The following is a 20,400-nucleotide window of genomic DNA, read 5'->3' as shown; positions in this document are numbered from 1 at the left end:
ACAATTACATAACAAAATTAACAGTGTCATACAGTGGGGTCTGTGGGGTGAGGAACCGCAAGGTGGGTCTGGCCAGACAGGATGAGTCTAGGGCATGGGTGTCTGCGTACGGCTTGAGGAGCTTGCTCCTTCGCAATATCAAGTGTCAGGGGCATTTCCCGGGATTAGGTGACCCCGCTTGCAATTGGGGTAGGGAGCAGCAATGTGAAAGCAGGCGCGGGGTCAGTGGCTAGCACGTCAGGGGGAATGGGAGACTGTTATAGGGGGTGAAGGGGCCTCTGAAAGCACCATGAGTCATGGGAGGGGAGAAGAAAGAAGATGAGGAAGGAGTAGAGGATGCTAGTTTTAGGGATACTTACTTATGTTAGGCTAGCCTGCTGGGCCTGCATTTGTCTGAGGTTTTTAAGAAATGTATATGGAAGGAGGATAATTTGGATTTGCTTACGTTGTTGGGCTATAAAGAGCTGGCAAAGTCAGATAGGAAGGCTCCCAAATCTTTGGGGAATTAATTACAGGCCTTTGTGACACTCGCTAGTATAAGTGGGGAAAAGAAGCCCGAGCATTGTTCAGCACTATTTCAGTATGTGAAATCCATTAGGGAGAGATTATAAGCAAAAGATGGTGGTCCGTAAGCATTTGCGGTGGATGTGAAGAATATACAGTTGACCTGTGGATGTCGTGTATGATGCCACAGAATCCTGCCCCTTTTAGGCAGAGGCCGGCAGTTCACAGTACATGGCCGGGCTAGGAAGGGTATATCTTGGCAATACAATGAGGGGCACTGTAAGTTGGGTGGGGTATGTCGCTCTAGGTTGGAATGCAATGTCTGTAGGGGTAGCCACCGAGCATCGAAATGCTTTTAAAAGGGTGGATTTAGGAAGGGAGCAGGCAGAGAGGCTGGGGCATAGGGTGAGGACTCCAGCGAATGTCATCAGATGGCACCGTGGCTTAACCGCTACCCCAATAAGGCAGCAGTGGAAATGCTGAGAGGGGGCTTCGAAAGTGGTTTCTGGATCCAATTTAAGGAGGTTGAGGTCCCATTGTGTAGGAGGAACCTGAAATCAGTGGAGATGCATTTGAGAGGCCGCAAGGGTAAAATAGGAGAAGGACGTGAGGGCAGGTAGGATGGCGGGTCCACTTAATCATCCTCTGTTGCCCGGGTTGAGGGTGTCACTGCTCAAGGTGGTTCCTAACAAGGATCCAGGTTCCTTTTGTCTAATCCATCACCTTTCTTACCATGAAGGGAATGACGGGATTGATAAACTGTGTAGTTTTCAATATGTGTCGTTTGACAGGGCCAGACAGCTTTTAAGGGAGGCGGGCCAGGGGCATTGATGTCGAAGGCAGACATAGAGTCGGCCTTCCGGTTACTGCTCCGTGAACCCGGCATGTTTTCACCTGTTTAGGTGCATGCTGGAGGCGCAGTTCCTTTTGGATCTCTGTCTCCCAATGAGGTTTGGGCCTGCTAATGGTCATGCCTTGAAGTGGCAGCAGGCTTAAGACACTTTGGCCAAAGGGTTAAACTAAATGACCCTTTTTCAAGAGAATATATAGGCATTGCACTGTGGTTTTTTTGTCACATAGGAAGTAGCTTTAGGCATCTTTGTTTGTTTTTTGTTCAATATACTGTAACCTTTAAAAATTAGTTTAAAGGAATTAATTTCCAAGATTTCACCCAATAAACATTTTTGCCATTGGCTCATTTTTGTCCTGTATTAGACTGTACGTGTACCAGCATTATGCCCTCTTTCATTCTAGCACAATGCTACTACTTACTCTGACTACTGTCAGAAAGAGATTTCCTGCACCTACATTATACTATAGCTGGCATGGTAATCCCTCTGCTTTAAATTGTCTTTATGCTTTAATGCCTGGTGTACAGACTTGGCAATATATAAATATAACATAATATTAATAATAAGTTCTAATTTCCTCACAGAAAAAGGGCCCAAAATTGACAAATATTGGTTTACTCCCCCTTGTAATTTTGGTCTAGCCTGCATCCTTTTTGGGCTGCTCTATAACTGTGTAAGATAATTCTGTATTGTGCAGTTTAGTGCAGACTGCAAAGACGGTTCAATGAGACAGGAGAGGCTGCACCAGACAAGCAACATCAGAAGGAACTTGAGCAATGGAAACTTGTGATTTTCAAAGAAGTTTATGACTCACTTGGAAAATGCAGAAACCTATGAACGCTGATTTTACTTGTCATTTTCCAGGATTCTCTTTGCTCAGGCTGAAAAAGCTTTGCAGCCAATTATCTTTGATGTTAAGTTTAGTGGGTTGTGAATACATTTTGCCGGTCCCATGTGTTTGCAAAATTTATTTATAACCCACTGCTTGAGTAAAGTATATTTTAACCAAAATATTAATTTCTTCAATGTGATTTTTTTAAACATCTGAATTTTCTTTCAAAACATTTTTTGTTACGGACCTTCATATGTCATGTAACATTTCAAGCCATCCAGGTTGTTTGGGATCAAATTGTCATTCTTTAGGATTCTACCTTGAAGAACATATGGTGACGTCACCTTAAAATAAATATGTTTAAGCTCTATAGAGGGGCACTTATGTTTCTGCACTGCAGAGATACAGTATATGTTTGTAATTTTACAACTACTGTAATGGGGTTTTAAAGAAAACTGCTGCCATGTCCTTCAAAAAATATATTTTTAATTCAACATGTATGATTGTTCTTAAGAAGAAAATAAAGCTCGCTTTCATACATCTCTCCTACAAACCTTTTTGGGTATTGCATAAAATGCTAGAGCTTCTATTAAGAACAGCACATGGGGGGGGGGGTCTCTTTTTCAAATATAATATACTAGGGCAAGGGGGTCAGGTTTGGGTGATTGTCCGTTGATGGGATGTAATACTCACAAAGACGACGCTTGGTGATGATTTGATGGTGAGTCAGGAGCACGGTGCCGTGCCCGTATGTGACACGTGAACGATGCAGTGTTAGAGGGCATGGCCGAGGACCATTGTGAGCAGGAGGCAGCAGTCAACAATAATCGTACAAGGAACACAGCAGTACTGAGGAGTCAGTCACTGCAAGCGGGAGGCTCAGCTCGTACTATTCCTAATGTCATGTGGCAAATGTTTGATTTCGAACCTTCCACCTAATGCTGCGGGCTTTGCTTGTATGTGTCATCCCATAGCTGCCAGGAGGTCATTTATTAAAGTCTCCTAGCTACAAAACCAGGGCAAAACTGGTGCAAAAGATATATTGAACCAGATGTACAGTATCAGTCAAGAACCTAGACATTGCTTCAATAAGCAATTGAAGGGGAGAAGGTATCAACGTAAAGAAAGTGTGAATAGAAGTTTGTTGAAAGTGTTTCCTACTTAGGAATCAGATTTTTAGCCCAAAAAAAGTTTACGCCACCTCAGACCAGGTGGATTCTTTGACACAAGTACAATCTAAAAAGTATGATGCAGCGTTTGATACATTTTATAATCTGTGTCATGTTGCTCCTCCCTAACTCCTCTATGAACATTCTCCAACTCGTAGGGTGATGAACGGCACAAAACTTGGATGCAAGAGGAAAATGACGCTACATGCATCAATTTTTCTCCAAATTCCAAATTCGACTGGATACATCACCCCCTACATTTTAGCAAGTTGGCAGTAGTTGTAAAATGGATTTAATATCTTTCTGGAAACAAAAAAGCAGTGATGTACAGCAGGGGTACTCAACTCCTGTCCTCATGATCCTCTGACAGGTCAGGTTTAAAGGATATCCCAGCGTTAACACAGGTGGCTCAATCAGTGGTTCAGTCTTTGACAGAGCCACTGATCGATACACCTGTGTTGAAGCTGAGATATCCTTAAAACCAGACCTGTGGGGGTGTCTTGAAGACAGGAGTTGAGCACCACTAATGTACAGTACTAGGTTCAGTTTCCAACATGCTGAGGTGAAAACATTCACCTGAATAATCTAACCTCTTTGCCTCTTTTGATACTTTCTTAACCAATTATGATTTGTATATTAGCCTTTTTAAAGGGGAATTTTCATAGTGACTATCACTATAGTAAGTACAAGTTAACATTTAGTTAAATCTGCTTTCACCAAGCGTATGCACATATATAAATTAAATGCCCTACTGCAGCCACCTTATTACAATCCAGTAGTGACATCAGGAGAGTGGGTGACTACATGGTATTTTAGGTGGGAGAACCAGTTTTTAGACCCAGTACTTGTGACCTTGGATGATTACATCTTCCCCTTAGTGACATGTTTTGTCCCAGTTTTGCAGCCGGAAGACGCCAGTAAATAAACCCCACTGATTTGCTACTTTCTGTTCAGTAATGGAATGTGGACAGAATGAAGATGTTTTGCATACAGTATGTAGCACTGTTACCCTCCTCCTCACCCCCAGTGGGAGATGCACAACTTCTTCTACCTGTGTGTGGTGCGGATACCTGTTAGGGTCAGGAGAGCTGAGTTGATCTGTGGTGGTATGGAAATCAGGACAGGCTTGGGTTCTTTCTGTTGTTCTTCTCATGGTGTTAGCGCCTCCAGCCGTAGTGGGCTACAGGGTGTCCAGAGATAAGCCCCCACTATTGCACAGGTCTCCCTCCTGCCCAAGGACTGATACTTAGACAGGAGCATAATGAACAAGGGTCTTTATTGTATGGCATGCACTCACTGCAGATTTCCTCACAGTGATGCAGAGTCTCAGAGATCCCAGGCCTCTGGATGGTGATGGCCAGGTCTTACAGGGCATCTGTGGATTGAATCAGATGTTCCCCCAGCCACAGGGCTGGGGGTGAGCACGCTCATCCTGCTATGGGAGAGACTCACAGCTCTACTGCTCTCTCTTCCTCCTCCAGAGCAGGACTACTCTAGTTGTGGCTCAGCTTCTCATCAGGAAGCAGAATGGGCAGGCTCATGGTCTATAACTATACCAGATAGACTTACACAGGCCATGAGTCACCACCACACTCCTGTCCATCAGGACAATGAGGGTCACTAGCCCACAGAATTAACCTATTACTGGCTGCAGCTAGCAGGGACTTACATAACAGGGGGAAAGACAGGTAGAAAGAGACATACCCTGTTACAAGCATATATATGTAATCATAGGTCAACTTTTCAACTGAAAACCTACATTCCAGATACAGTAAGATTCAAATAATGCTATACGTCATTTTTACTCCACAAATGCCTTGAAACAACACCTGCGATGTAAATGAATGATGTAAATGAATACAGATTCATGTGCATGACTAGACTAAATCTTTATGAACAAGCAAGTACGAACATAAAAGTATGTTATGCCGTTTTTATTTTATTCTGGAAACAATGTTGGATGGTAAGAAAGCTGGTGTTGCCCCTTTGTGTTTTGAAAATTGTTTCAGTGTGCACTGCTTACAAAATTAATGAAGGATATAATGTGGCATATGACTAACTATTTTCTCATTATTTTCCATAGCAAAAAATGAATCCATCAAAACCACTGTGGCTCCATCTCGAAATACAGGTAAGACTGGCATTGCAATCAATATACTGTATACAGTAGTCTGTTAACACATTCAGTTCACTCCTGGTCGTCTTCGTAAGGCTGCACTTATAGTGTCGACGACAGCGCCATCGCGTCAAAACAAACGCACTGCCGCTGTCGCGTGCGCTTATAGTAAGCGCGACGCGACGGAGCGACGGCTTGGTCGCGATCGCTAGAAGTCATCTCAATTTGATTTTTCCAGCGACCGTAGCCTGATGTCACCGCCGCTGTATAGTATCAGCCAGCGAAGCTACCCATATGCTTCATTAAAGAGGTGTGTTTTAAGAAAGGTTCTGAAGGTGGAGAGAGAGAGAGAGAGAGAGAGAGAGAGAGTGCCAGTAGGATATTGAGGGGAAGGACATTCCGGAGGTGTGTGGCAATGAGGGAGAGGTTGTAGGTGGGAGGGGGCTTTAGATACAAAAGGGGTAGACAGAAGACATCCTTGAGCAGAACACAAGAGTCGAGCAGGTGTATAGCGAGTAATTAGGGCTGAATTGTAAGGAGGGACAGAAGAGTGTACAGCCATAAAAGTGAGGAGGATAATTCTGTAAGTAATGCCAGATTTAATAGGAAGCAAGGAGAGGGATTTCAGCAGCAGAGTTGCTGAGACAAATTTAGGAGAGAGTGAAGTGATTGAACCATCAGTGTTTAGGACATATTGTAGGGGAAATAGGGGAGAGGCAGGAAGTATGCTGGCTCTTACCTGAAGAGACCGGAAAAAGAAAAGAGGGGTTCGAAAACAAGCAAAAGTCTCTGACATCATCACAAGGGCAAAGAAATTAAAATGGCAGTGGGCTGGACACATGGCACGAAGAAATTACCATTATACTCGACTGGATTCCAAAAGACTAAAAGACCAAGATGATGCCAAAAGTAAGATGGAAGGATGAAATCAGAAAAATTGTTGGAGCAACGTGGAGAAGAGAGGCTTGCAACCGCAGTACGTGGAAAATCATTGGGGAGGCCTGCATCCAGCAGTGGATCTACAAGGGTTGAAGATATATATCATCATGTGTGCGTGTTTTAGAGCGGTACATTATAGTAAACAGTATAGGGTGCTCTGCAGCTGAATCGTAGTATGTTCAGCTCTAGAGACACCCCCCCCCCCCCCTACAAACCCGAGATATTTGCAGCTGAAGTTATAAGTTTTAAATCCCCCCCCCCCCCCCGGGGGAAACAAAACTGCTGCCACCATAGCACATGAGGACTGAGTTAGGAGAGCAGGTGTTGTGCAAATTTGGGTGACTTAACAGGAGCAGAGTATTTAAGTTTGGTTGACAATATACTATACAATAAGTTTGTTTTACAAAAAAATTAGGAGACTTACAAAGTGTGAAATTACAGAAATATAATAATGTGTTGTTAATAAGCATGCTTCGCCATGTAAAATTGAAATGTATAACACGTTCCAGACTTTAAATTCTCAATTTAAACGATTAAAAAATAAATAAATAAATCTTTCTTCAAAACCAGCAAGTATCTGAGAAAGCGGGTCTGTAGAGCTGAAAATAGCACCCCTCTGCTCCAAAAGACCCCCCAAGGGTTCCCATCCAGTAAAAAAAAAAAGGGGGCGGGGTAAAAATAAAGGGTAATATTAAGCTTTGATTCAGTTCTTATTGAGGCCCTCGTGGAATACTTATTTTCAAATCCACTGCATATTTGTGTACATAAAGTATAGCTTCTATAACCATTGCTCCCATTCAAGTAAGGCATCTTCTAGCACCGGAAAGTGTCTTACCGCATAGCACCGCTTAGAAAATATTGCCGTGTTTGTCAAACTGAATTTTTTTTGGGGGGGTTTGTACATTTTTATTTCAATGTCATTGTCCACATAATCACACATTCATTATTTACATGTTACACAGATATATATTCTACTGATATTTAAAGACATCATTAGGTACCAAAATTATGCTTTTTTGGGGGGGTAATGGCTGTGAATATGGGTTGGGGAAGAAAGAAGAGGAATGAAAAAAGATATACTGTACTTTAATTAATTAATTAATTGAGGCAAACTGAATTTTTTTGCAGCATAAAGGGAGTGAGTATCGTTCTGTCTTTGAGCACCTGCGTCAGATGTAAGAAATGTATAACTTAAGAAACTTTCATGGAATATTTGATGCCAGCTTCATAAGTTATTAATGATGTTAAAAATAAATGTAAATCAAGGAGACCATTGTTCCTTCAATACTAACTCGTCCCTCACACCCAACAAGTTAAACCATATAACACATCCAATTAGTGTGCAAAACCACCTAAAACTGGAAGATGTCGTTTAAGACATTACATGACATCAGTGTCAATATTCTAATGTTCCAAAAATGTCGCTTTGTTTGTTTCACAGAAAAATATTTGGGGGGGTATTTGCTACAGTCTTTTCGCAATAAAACTCGGGTAATGTCAGCGCAGAGGATTGTACCTCATTTAGCAAAGGAAAACATTACAATTGCTTTAATGGGATTTATTTTCTTAAATACGATGCCGGTTTTTGCACTAGTTTTTGTCTGTTTTGCAGCCGGAAGACGTCTGTAAATAAACCCCACTGACTTGCTACTGTAGTGCCCACGGTTATTCTAACACAAACCCGTGGCAATCGCCAAAAAGACCCAGGTACATGCTGGATACATGCCTTAAACTTGCCTTAAACTAGACCCAGCATTTCTGCATTGATTAATGGCCCATCAGATTAACAGCGGGGGTCCCTGGCAGTCCCATTCAAACTGAATGGGACTGCCAGGGACCCCTGCTGTTTTAATCCTATGGGTCATTAGTCAATGCAGAAATGCCTTAAACTTGCCTTAAACTAGCCAGGTTACACCCAGCACATACCCAGAATGTAAGCGGGCTAGTTTAAGGCAAGCTTTAGAATAGTCGTGGTCTCGTCTGTACTCTGTGTTCTGTAATGGAATGTGGGCAGAATGAAGATGTTTTACATTACATATCCAATTATAGGTCAATTTTTCAGCTGAAACCCTACATTCCTGACAACTACTGTATTGAGTGGGAAGGGATTTTCTTTTTTTTTACAATGCCGTCTTATGGAGATATCCGGTTAGGGAAATCTTTACCTGGTTTATAGGTTCTGTTTATTTTAGCTTTTAATAGAATACAACATGTAAAGGATACCAAATCAGTTTAGTTTGATGGTAAAGTTTAACAACGGGTACATTAGTTATTCAGGACTCTACACTAAAAAGGAACTTTTCCAGCTGCACTGCTTAACACTTTTATTGACACGGGTGCAAGCAACTGGATTAATGGTGCAATCCCCTATACCAATTCACAAAGAAAAAGATTTGGGGAATAAAACAATGTAAGCGTCATACAGCGACTGCACCTTTAAATAGATCTAAAAAAAAGATTCACTAATTCCTATTGACTAATCACTTCCACTAACCACTAGTAATTTCCCAGCTGCCGTATCAGTCAAATAATTGACCAGCAGGGGCATCTGCAGAGTTGGCTATTTGCATATTTGGATGCGTTTAGTGAGATGGAGGGAAGAGTTTACCGGCAGCAGTAGTATTTTTGTGACTCCCTCCTCCCACAACGAAATCTTTAAACACGTAGATCATTTTATTTAAAGCATTTCCTTATACCACAGCTTCTTCATCTTTGAAAGGGAGCTTTTTACAGGAAGGGGATCTGCTCAAGCGAAACCTTCCTAATGAATAGCATACAGTGATCATAACCTATTAAGTACGGAGTAGCATTTTAAGGCAGGGATGGGCAACGCCAGTCCTCAAGATCCACCAACAGGTCAGCTTTTTAGGATATCCCTGCTTCAGCACAGGTGGCTCATTCTTTGACTGAGCCACTGATTGAGCCACCTGAGCCGAAGCAGGGACTGATTGAGCCACCTGTGCCGAAGCTGGGATATCCTGAAAACCTGACCTGTTGGTGGCACTTGAGGACTGGAGTTGCCCTCTCCTGTTTTAAAGGACCGTGTTCATGGCTCCTTTATTTCTAAAAGAGGAAAAGCTTAAAAGACATTCCACTGTCCAGTGGATTTTTGTTTTTGTAGATCTATTTTTGTGAAATGGGTATACGCCTAAAAAAAAATCAAAAAACACTGCTTTATTATAACTGGGAACCCCCTGGTTTGAAGGCAAACTAACACGGAATTGCCAGTGTAACAGGAAATAAAAATGGCACCCAGCCATGTCTTTCCGAGTGACTCACTCAATAGGAGAAATGCCCCTTTGATGAGGTATATAATATTCCCCTACTAACTTTCCTTGTGGGAAACTAGAAGATAAGGAGGTAGCGGCACTGTTTGAGTTGATAGGATTTACAAATATTTACATACGTCATTCTGGAATTCGTGCTTTAAAGCAGCAGTCCAAGCTGTTGGTTTTTTTTAAAAACATTTTTTCCCCCCCTTTAATATGTGTATCAATACAATCCACACAATGATAAGTAATTAGCTAAGTTGCTGATCGATCGGCGAAGATTCGGTTCACTAAATGGCAGTGCAGTGCAGCAGAAGAGAACCAAAGATGCAAAGTTCTATGGGGAAGATCATGTGACCAGGCAGTCGCTAGATACAATGTGCACTGCTAGAGAGAGGGTAGGGCTCAAAAAGGGGTGTGCCAGAGCCTGTTTCAGTAGAGGAAGGCGATGTGATTTTGCAAGTGGTTGCTATAGAAACAAAAAATGCTTGTTACATTATAATACATTAAAATGTCATTCAGAGTTGTTGTTGTTTCTTTTAAATGCTACAAGTATTTTCTCATAGTACAGAACTGATTTATTAAAAAAAAAAAAAAACACGTACAGCAGCGGCAGCTTTTATTCGAGTAAAAGCCGCCGGCTGCATGCGTCTGGGAAGCGGAGAGCCGCGGCGCGTGGCGGCGCACTGTGACGTCACAGTCACATGCGCCCCCGGCTTCCCCGGCTTCCCCAGGCTTCCCCGACACCCCTGGAGATCAAATTAAGGTAAGCGGGGGTGCGGGGAAGCAGAGGGGCAGAGCAGAAGCCGGGTTCGGGGTCGGGAAGGGGGGGTAAATTGCGCGCGAAGTGGAGGGGGGGTGCGTGGGGGAAACGCGGCGGCGCGCGTTTTTTACTGGCGGCAGCCGGGGTAGATCCCGGCATGCCGCCGGCATTTAGTGCAATAAAAGATGTCGCTACTGTAGGATATTGCTTGGTCTTCAGCTTTAAACAAGCAAGAGATGAACACGTAAGCAACTAAAATCAGAAGGCAAACATTTATTATTTTTCTTTTCTTATTCACCTGTGAAACAGCACTGAACAATCGTGTGGATGGTGAAGCCAGTAGACTCGAAAAAAAGAAAAATGTCTCGGAGCCTCCAATCGGTAACAAATTTATATTACTAATCTAATCTTACTATTTCTCCTCTGTTTATTACACATACTTGCCTTTATAGGAGTGTACGCTTGCACTAAAAGTCATGAATTGAGTGGTTATTCTCCGAAGGATATGGGTAATGTGCTGTACTTGGCATCAGTGTCTAACGTTTATCACATACACGTGTAGCAGACGTAATTGAGCCCGTTACGGTAGTGCTACTGTATTGAAAATAGTGGTCAGGAGTAGAGATAGGCGCACTGGGAAGAAAATTCTTCCCAGATTTTCCTAAATTTGTAAACAAATCCTATCGCCACAGCAAAATCCATCTGCAGATTGGGTACTAAAAAATCCGAGTGGATATATCCGAATCCACCATTAAATTCATCCACTCAGATTTTTTTTTTCTATCACTTAAAATCCATCCTACCGATCCTGGATTTTAGCATCTCCGCAGAACAGATTTTTAATAATCTGAACTCAAATTTAATCCGCATACCTAAAAGTGAGTGGTGGATGGTGATGTGTATATATATCCCCTCAAACCTCCCTCCAAATAAGTTAGGGAGAGATGCCTGGGCTGAAAAAGGAGCACACCTGAGAGATTGCTAATGATATGCTAATGGCTATGCAAAGTATATTTACTTTATATTTATGAGTCACATCCCACACTGCTATTAGCTGATGCCCAAAGTAGCAGAGGTTGTGGGTTCTAATCCTGTTGGGTCTGACACCAGTACAGCATTCCAGTCACTAGGTGCCGTGGGCTTGTTAATTCTATACAGATCTTATGGATAGCCTTTAAGTGTGGGATGTGACTCATGTTAATGGATATGCAAAGTATATTTAAATATCTCCTAGAGTGCCTCAGGTGTGCCTTGTTTATCAGCACAAGCATCTCTCCATCCTTTATGTAGCCCTGTTTCCTTCTGAATACAGTATAACTACCAATGCTGTACAACCTGTTGGCTCGCAGGGCCTAAGCCTCTGCCACGGAGAGCCTGGGGCAATGTATATGTAGGGATTATCTCTTACCAGATGCAGCGCCTCCACCTGCGATGGCTCCCAGCAGAGCGGGAGTTGTTCCTTGCAGGACAATAATACAATACTACTCACACAGCATATAAAAGAAACAGTAGCTTTACTAGCGGTAACCATAACCATGCATGTATCATACCTATCAGTGTTACTCTTCAATGAGACACAATAACTAACGCGTCTCATAGGACGCGACCCTTCACCGTGTTCCCACACCGTGCCCAACACCCCACACCATAAACCCCAAAGTGAGTGTATATGTGTGACTGCGCAGCCACTAATATGAACAATGTTATAGTTGGTGCACTTTAATGGATGTTACCTGCAGAGCTCGGGCCCGCAAACAGTCTTCACAAAGGATCCGACGACGTGGGGCTGTCTGTGATGTCCTTCGGGGCGATCCCACCCGGCGGCTGATGATACTCCTGGAGAGGTCTGATCCCAGACCTCTGGGATGAAGCTGTGACAGTCTCTGTGTCCCTAGCTCCACACACTAACGTGACAGGTTCCTATTCTAGGGCCTGTCCCTGTATTAACTATACTTGACTGGGACTCAGGGCCTATCTGGGCCTGGGGGTATTCGGGCCTAGTGTAGAGGCTACTTGCCTCTCTACACACTGAGCTCCTACCTCTTCCCCTTTCCGGTCTTCTCTGGCAAGCATGCTCCCCTGCGCAACCTCCTAACCTCTCCCTGCTCAGTCTCTCCGCCCTATTGGCTCCCGGGCGTCACCTGGTCCGGCTGAGGCTCATGGGACTTGTAGTTCGCTTCTCTAAACCTCCTCTGGTTGGTCCGTCCTTCGCGCGCTACCGCAACCACTTGCTGCGCATGTGCAAATACAGAAATGGCGGCGCCCTGGACGCTCGGGCCACCGCGGAACCTCCGGTGCACCGGGAGTGCTCCCTGCAACCTTCCCTGACTCTCACCACAACGGAGGTGAGGGTCAGCCTGGGGGACCTGGCTACATTTATATGGAGGAGGTTAGAGGGGATATATATGCAACTGGAGATCGTCCCCTTCCCTGCTTTGTTCGGATTGCTAAAAATCAGATTTGTAACCGCCACTTGGCTTTTCCGTGATTCCAGTAATTCTAAGGAAAAAAATGTGCCCGTCTCTATTAAGGAGATAATACATGTTAAATATCATAATAAAAACAATAGGTAGCGCTAACAATAATATTGGTCAAAGCATATGCTCTCAAAATGAGTATAAAAAGTGTAGCAGCCTAGATACACCTCTGACCCCTGGTCAGACAATAGTAATAGTGCTAAATGGGTATCATTGGCGCTAAACACATGGAAATGAAAATAAATAAATAAATTAAATATACAACCAGTTGTGATGAAGAGAAGATCTCAGCCGGCATATATCAAACATGAAAAAAGAAAAAGAAATACATAGTGTAATACTGTAAAGACTTAACCAAACAAATAGACAAACAAACAAACAAACAATTGCAATGTTGCTGAACCACACACTAGACTAAAAGAGATGCATTTAATATTATAAAAAACATACAGTACAATTAAGCACAAATAAACAAATGAAGGTCCCAATCGATATCAGCCGAATTGCCCGCTTACCGAAGCCAAGAGAAATGACCGCAGTGGATATATCAGAGAGTATCCCCTCTCACATTGGCTGGCACAGCTCCTGGATGAATTGCAGGTAGGCGCCGCGTGTAGATGTCAGTGATGGCAACCGCGTTCTTCCACGCTGTGGCAGGGGCTGGAAATCACTGTTTGTTGGTGAAACAGTGCGGGCATGCGCAGAGGCGCCCGACACAGTGTAGCTGGTGCCTCCAAATCCCCTGCTCCTCGCGGTCGCGTATGCTCCAAAGGCGGCAAATTCAAAAGATGCTTTGTATCTCAAAGCCACACGGCAGGGCTGGCAGTGGGTATCGGCAGCTGATGGCAACGTAGGGGTAACGGGGACCACCCAACGCGTTTCGGAAGCTGCTGCCTCCTTCCTCAGGGGTAAATTGAATAAAGAAGTCCCTGTGTGTCCGTTTATTTATAGGAGACATTTAAAGGTGCATATACCATATTAGAGTCCCGGTCATGCGCAGTGGTTCAAATTCAACACTGCCTCATGTATCAGCAACATCACATGAAATACATAAAAACAATACATAAAGAGACATAAAAAGACAATCAATTAATCAAATATATACTGGTGAGATACATAAATTAGTGCAATTGTGACTATATAATGTTAAATGAGTATGATGATGTCTATTTATCTAACAAAAAAGGTTTTAGGTCAAAATCAACATTGAGGCCTTGTGGAGCCAAAGTGCAGAGTTCGTAAATCCAAAAGGATTCACGTCTCCCTAATTGCATTGTGATATTTCCTCCCCGCCAATTTGGTGTGACAGCTTCTATGGCCGTACATTTCAAACCTACGGGGCTTCTTCCGTGCACCTGGAGAAAATGATTCGAAACGCTGTGAGTAATTAGACCTTTTTTGATATTGTAAATGTGTTCATAAAAGCGGCGTTTGATGGGCCTGGATGTCATACCCACATACTGCAGACCGCAAGGACACTCAAGGAGATAGATCACATTTGTACTGTTACAATTAATTAACTGTTTTATATTGTATATTTTTGTTGTGATTGTAGATTTAAACGTAACATTTCTAGTGCTGAATTTGCAGGCTGTACAGGAAATACAAGGAAAATACCCATTTATTGTTTTGTTAGTACGAATCTTTTGTCGTGTTAAAGGACAACTAGGAGCTAATTTTTGGCCAATATTCCGAGCTTTAGTGAATATTATCTTAGGATTTATTATCTTAGGATTTTTTGTTAGATAAATAGACATCATCATACTCATTTAACATTATATAGTCACAATTGCACTAATTTACATTTTATTTTATATAGTCAAAATAAATATTCACTACACATAAATAGTCACTTCATGTATTCACCAATCACTTATGACTAACACTTATTGTTCTTGACACAAACAGGTTCATAGGTCAAGATATCAAATAAAAATATAAATAAAATATAAATAAAACTTTTTTGTTGATATTTTTGATAATATTTTTGTTAATATTTCTTTCACATTTTTTTTTTTTTTTTTTTTTTATGCTTTTATTTAGTACTACATTAGACAAATCACAAATATGTAGTTCTTGTATATTGGCAATATTAAAATATTAATATATCACCCTGACAATGCATTTTCAAACACATATTGCTTATAACACTTTCATTTATCACTGACCAGCATCTGAGTTAATGTTGATGTTCATTTAAAATCATACATTGCATGCTGTCTATCTTTAAATCTTCAAGCCTTTAATGTTAATATCTACAATGATGGTTTGAAACATTTGGATTATCTTGGATCATATATCTATATGCATTTATGTATCTCACCAGTATATATTTGATTAATTGATTGTCTTTTTATGTCTCTTTATGTATTGTTTTTATGTATTTCATGTGATGTTGCTGATACATGAGGCAGTGTTGAATTTGAACCACTGCGCATGACCGGGACTCTAATATGGTATATGCACCTTTAAATGTCTCCTATAAATAAACGGACACACAGGGACTTCTTTATTCAATTTACCCCTGAGGAAGGAGGCAGCAGCTTCCGAAACGCGTTGGGTGGTCCCCGTTACCCCTACGTTGCCATCAGCTGCCGATACCCACTGCCAGCCCTGCCGTGTGGCTTTGAGATACAAAGCATCTTTTGAATTTGCCGCCTTTGGAGCATACGCGACCGCGAGGAGCAGGGGATTTGGAGGCACCAGCTACACTGTGTCGGGCGCCTCTGCGCATGCCCGCACTGTTTCACCAACAAACAGTGATTTCCAGCCCCTGCCACAGCGTGGAAGAACGCGGTTGCCATCACTGACATCTACACGCGGCGCCTACCTGCAATTCATCCAGGAGCTGTGCCAGCCAATGTGAGAGGGGATACTCTCTGATATATCCACTGCGGTCATTTCTCTTGGCTTCGGTAAGCGGGCAATTCGGCTGATATCGATTGGGACCTTCATTTGTTTATTTGTGCTTAATTGTACTGTATGTTTTTTATAATATTAAATGCATCTCTTTTAGTCTAGTGTGTGGTTCAGCAACATTGCAATTGTTTGTTTGTTTGTTTGTTTGTCTATTTGTTTGGTTAAGTCTTTACAGTATTACACTATGTATTTCTTTTTCTTTTTTCATGTTTGATATATGCCGGCTGAGATCTGCTCTTCATCACAACTGGTTGTATATTTAATTTATTTATTTATTTTCATTTCCATGTGTTTAGCGCCAATGATACCCATTTAGCACTAATGTTAAATATCATGTTATTTTGTGTGTTAATAGGGGTAATAACTTCTGCTGCATCTGTATATTCAATGTATCATTTTCTACCCAGACGGTCAGCATAAACGGTCCTGTGCTATTAGTGCACTTCTTTTCTACAGTGTATTTCAAATAATTTAAGAGGTTTCCTCTTCCAGTGCATAAGCTAACATAACATAGTTTCTTGACACCGAAGGTCATTGAGGCCTAAGGTGTGGTAGTCTCTCAAGAATAAACTTTTTTTTAAACTTCTGGGAACTTGATGTTTTCATTGCTTTTATTTCACTATTGTACACATGTTTTCAGGTCAAATTGGGCGGGCCTCTCCTTCAAAATTCTTGAAGGTTCAATAAACAGCCGACTTATTTTTATGGAGCCAGAAGAAATTACATATTAACCCCACTGCATATAGTTCTGTACTGAAGGATTCCGCTAAAATGTATTTCTTAGGCCTATTATAAAAGGAGAGGAAAGAATGTCACATTTCGGGTTTTCGCTACGTCATTCTCAATTCTCTTTCCCATGTGTGTGCAAGTTGCAAAGAAACGACTGCTGAAATGTCCTTGTGAATTATGGTCTAGTTCTATTATATATTCTATTCAATTTCCCAGTACTTATCATAAAGAATATTTCTCCTTTACCTTCCATAGGAATATTATTTCAGTTTAAATCCCACAATAAGGAAGCTCATTTGTTTTGCCTTAGTTGTGCTTCAGAGGGTTAATACAGTACATCGAGTGGCCATTAACAAACCATTCTGTATTTTAACATGTTTCTTTTTGTGTTTGTTGCACTCTGTCTATGAAGATTAAATCTGCAATAAATTATATGTGTTGTACTGTATGTTCTGCATGTTCGTCCTGTAACACAGTTTATAGATAGCGTCCTATGCTATCAAACAACAAAATAGCATTTTGTCTGATTCATGCACGAACCGTACTAAGATGTATATAAACTTTATTCAGTGTCTGCTTAGCAACATAGAGTTAAAGCATTCAACTTTATTCTCCACTCAGACAACATAATATTTGTTTTATTATTTAAGACGTCAATTAGCTTTTCAATGGCTGCTCCAGAAGTCTGTCTACAGACAGCATACATTTTACAGAATGAAGAAATATGTACTACAGTATTTACACTTGAGGCTAACTTCTAACTGGAGCATTATTCCCAAATTCCAGTAATCAGAGCGAAGTTATAAAGCAATGTTTTGGAAAATGAACAATGGCTTCCCAAAAATATGTGATTATGTAGCCATATCAATCTGACCTCTTTACTTGAAGGGTTCTCGATATAGTGTGCCTAAAAAAATGGGGCTTAGCAGGTCACGCTGCACCAATGCTGTCTACAATTGTCTGAATAGTAGTTGGAAATGGAATAACCAATTGACCTTGTATTGTGCTGCCTTCTAACTCACATCTGACAAGGAATGAGTAGGTGGAACGTCTGTTTTAAAGCCCATTATACATTTTGGGTCTTGCACCCCCAAAAATGAACATGATGTAATATATATAATGATGTTGAGTATAATAGCTTAGTTTATAGCCGGGATAGAAAAATCCTGCATGCCCAGGCAGCTAGAAATGGGAGTATTATACTTTGCTGCCGTTCACTTGTGATTTAGGGACACAGTGTTATATGTGATCACCATCAAGATATATTGAATTATCATTTGGCAGGTCCACATTACTGTGACTAATTGGACATTCATTTCATCATTGAAGGTTTATTGATTACCATATGTGTATAGGTTTGGTATTAGTGGTTTGAGCTCTGGAGGAGACTCTGTAGTCTCTTTTTCAACATAGAAATGTAATCATGGCACCTCTGTTGTGGCGCAGTGCTGACTGACCTTTCAGTAATAGCCAGGACTGGCAACAGGAAAACCTATCCTGCTATGCCAGCGAGACCGCGCTAGACTGCGTAGGTCTATCAGCCCTGCACTGCTTAGCCTGCCATGCGGGGGGAAGGGGTTGTAGATCTGCGAACAGGTAGGAGCGAGTAGAGGGAGCGAAGCACTCTAGGACTGCCCTCCTCTGCTCTCTATTCTGACTTCTGACAGTGTGCCAGGAGTATGTGCCTGTGTGTGTGCGTGCCTTTGTGTGTGTGAGTGTCTGTCTATGTAAAATACACACACTCGGCCACAGCCTCCACCCCCTGCTGCTCAGCAAAACGCTGGGTCCTGAAAATTCTGCCTGGTTCCGAAGGTGTTTCCACCCCTGATCTGTAGCATATACTCACTGATAGGAACTCTACTAGTAATTACAGCAACTGTAATTTGGAGCACGTATCAATATCTAAAGTAGCTAAATTAGCTAAATAGTAGTTATGTCTCTTATATTTAATGTCATGACTGCCCTCTTACCCTTCAAATACGATAAAGAATCCCATTGCTATATTATCCTATTATGTCTCTGAAGGCTACTGTATTACTGCTGTAAAGCGCTATGTACATGGATGGTACTATTCAAATAAAGATATATACCTACATACATATTAAGTTACCTTTTTTATTTGCCGGGAAATTCATTGGATAATGGGGAACGCATGCACTAAACAGAGCTGATATGTTTAGTCTATTGAGGCTACCTTAGGTTATGTTTTCTCTACTAAGAAAGAAAACCTATGTAACACCTCTTCCCCAAGCTAACAGAAGAGAGGCCACCCCAAAATGTCCCAATGTTTCTATAGTGGTGTAGGTCAGGGGTGCGCAAAGGGGAGTGAGATTTTTTTTTGGGGGGGGGAGGGGTGGGAGTGCAGGCAGTTGCAGAGGTCCTATGCTCTTCCCCAAGGCATTTAAATTAAATGCCGGGGGACTGCGCGAGGCCTCTACAACCTCTATTTACCGAAATTCAGCCTGCTCAGGACGCGTCCCCATGGCAACGCGCCAGGACTAAATGGCCGTCTCTCCTAACCTGTGGACCCTCCCCTGCAGCTCCACAGGCTGTCAGCCTCCCACAGCGCTATGACTGGATTCCAGTCAGGCGATTCCCTGCTGGACTCTCCTCCTCCGGTCAGTGCCCGGTTCTGCTCTGTGTGCGTCCGGCGGCCATCTAGGATTTTTTTCCCCATGTTAAATGCTAGACCGCGAATATAGTGTGAGTGCAGGTTTTGGCAGGACAATTTTCGGCAAAAAAACTTGCACTGTATTCGGGCTAATACGGTACTTGTATTGTAGAATAAAGGGCAAAAGTATTGATTCCGCCTGCTTTGCACATGTCTAATATTATTATTTATTTATAATGTGCTAACATATTCCGTAGTGCATTACAACAGGGTTGGAGGAGGAAAACAATAAAATAGAGTACGTAAGGAGGGCCCTGCCCCAAAGAGCTCACAATCTATAAGGAAGGGTACGTGGAAACATAAGGTACAGGGGGAAAAGAAGGTGGGTGTGTTTCGGATAATTGCTTGTTATTTGAAGGAGTTGGCATTGAGGAAGCATGGCACAATATATCATATAGGCATAACTGCACGCCAGTCTTGTGTGGCATGGAGTAAGCGCCCTGTCCCATGCCATGCACAGTACAAAAGTTATGAGACAGATTATGTTAAAACATAGGGGTTTTTAATAAAGTGTGAAACTGCAGCAGTAGAGATGTACAAGGTCATTAGACAGACTGTACATTGTACCTTATCTTTAGACACTTGCTTTAGAAACTGTAGCTTTCAGAGTATCATAGGCATAGATGTTCAGTGCGCCACCTGCCGGACATACACTGAACTGCAACAACCCAAACAAAAATTCCGTCTGACCGCAGATGAGGTGCGTGCAGTTCCGCGCCGGTGCGTGCAGCGAGGCCGCAGATGAGGTGCGTGCCGTTCCGCGCCGGTGCGTGCAGCGAGGCCGCAGATGAGGTGCGTGCAGTTCCGCGCCGGTGTGTGCAGCGAGGCTGCAGATGAGGTGCGTGCAGTTCTGCGCCGGTGCGTGCAGCGAGGACGCAGATGAAGTGCGTGCAGTTCCGCGCCGGTGCGTGCAGCGAGGCCGCAGATGAGGTGCGTGCAGTTCCGCGCCGGTGCGTGCAGCGAGGCCGCAGATGAGGTGCGTGCAGTTCCGCGCCGGTGCGTGCAGCGAGGCCGCAGATGAGGTGCGTGCAGTTCTGCGACGGTGCCTGCAGCGAGGCCGCAGATGAGGTGCGTGCAGTTCCGCGCCGGTGCATGCAGCGAGGCCGCAGATGAGGTGCGTGCAGTTCCGCGCCGGTGCCTGCAGCGAGGCCGCAGATGAGG

General features: G+C 42.7%; 1 protein-coding gene across 4 annotated transcripts in view; it reads left to right on the top strand.

Annotated features, from left to right (window-relative positions):
- Nucleotides 1–20,400, top strand: part of ADGRG2 (adhesion G protein-coupled receptor G2) — a 134,195-nt gene that overhangs the window by 58,745 nt on the left and 55,050 nt on the right. For 2 of the 4 annotated variants that reach the window (XM_075594294.1, XM_075594296.1), the window contains 2 exons: nucleotides 5,440–5,487; nucleotides 10,753–10,824. In XM_075594294.1, the coding sequence (XP_075450409.1) occupies nucleotides 5,440–5,487; nucleotides 10,753–10,824 (120 nt within the window). The remainder of the gene's footprint in view (nucleotides 1–5,439; nucleotides 5,488–10,752; nucleotides 10,825–20,400) is intronic. The other 2 variants (XM_075594295.1, XM_075594297.1) reach the window with 1 other exon arrangement.

The sequence above is a fragment of the Ascaphus truei genome, chromosome 3, assembly GCF_040206685.1.
Source record: "Ascaphus truei isolate aAscTru1 chromosome 3, aAscTru1.hap1, whole genome shotgun sequence".
In the NCBI taxonomy this organism is placed as follows: Eukaryota; Metazoa; Chordata; class Amphibia; order Anura; family Ascaphidae; genus Ascaphus; species Ascaphus truei.
Note: the sequence above shows the minus strand (reverse complement) of the source record. Positions and strands in the feature narration are given on the sequence as shown.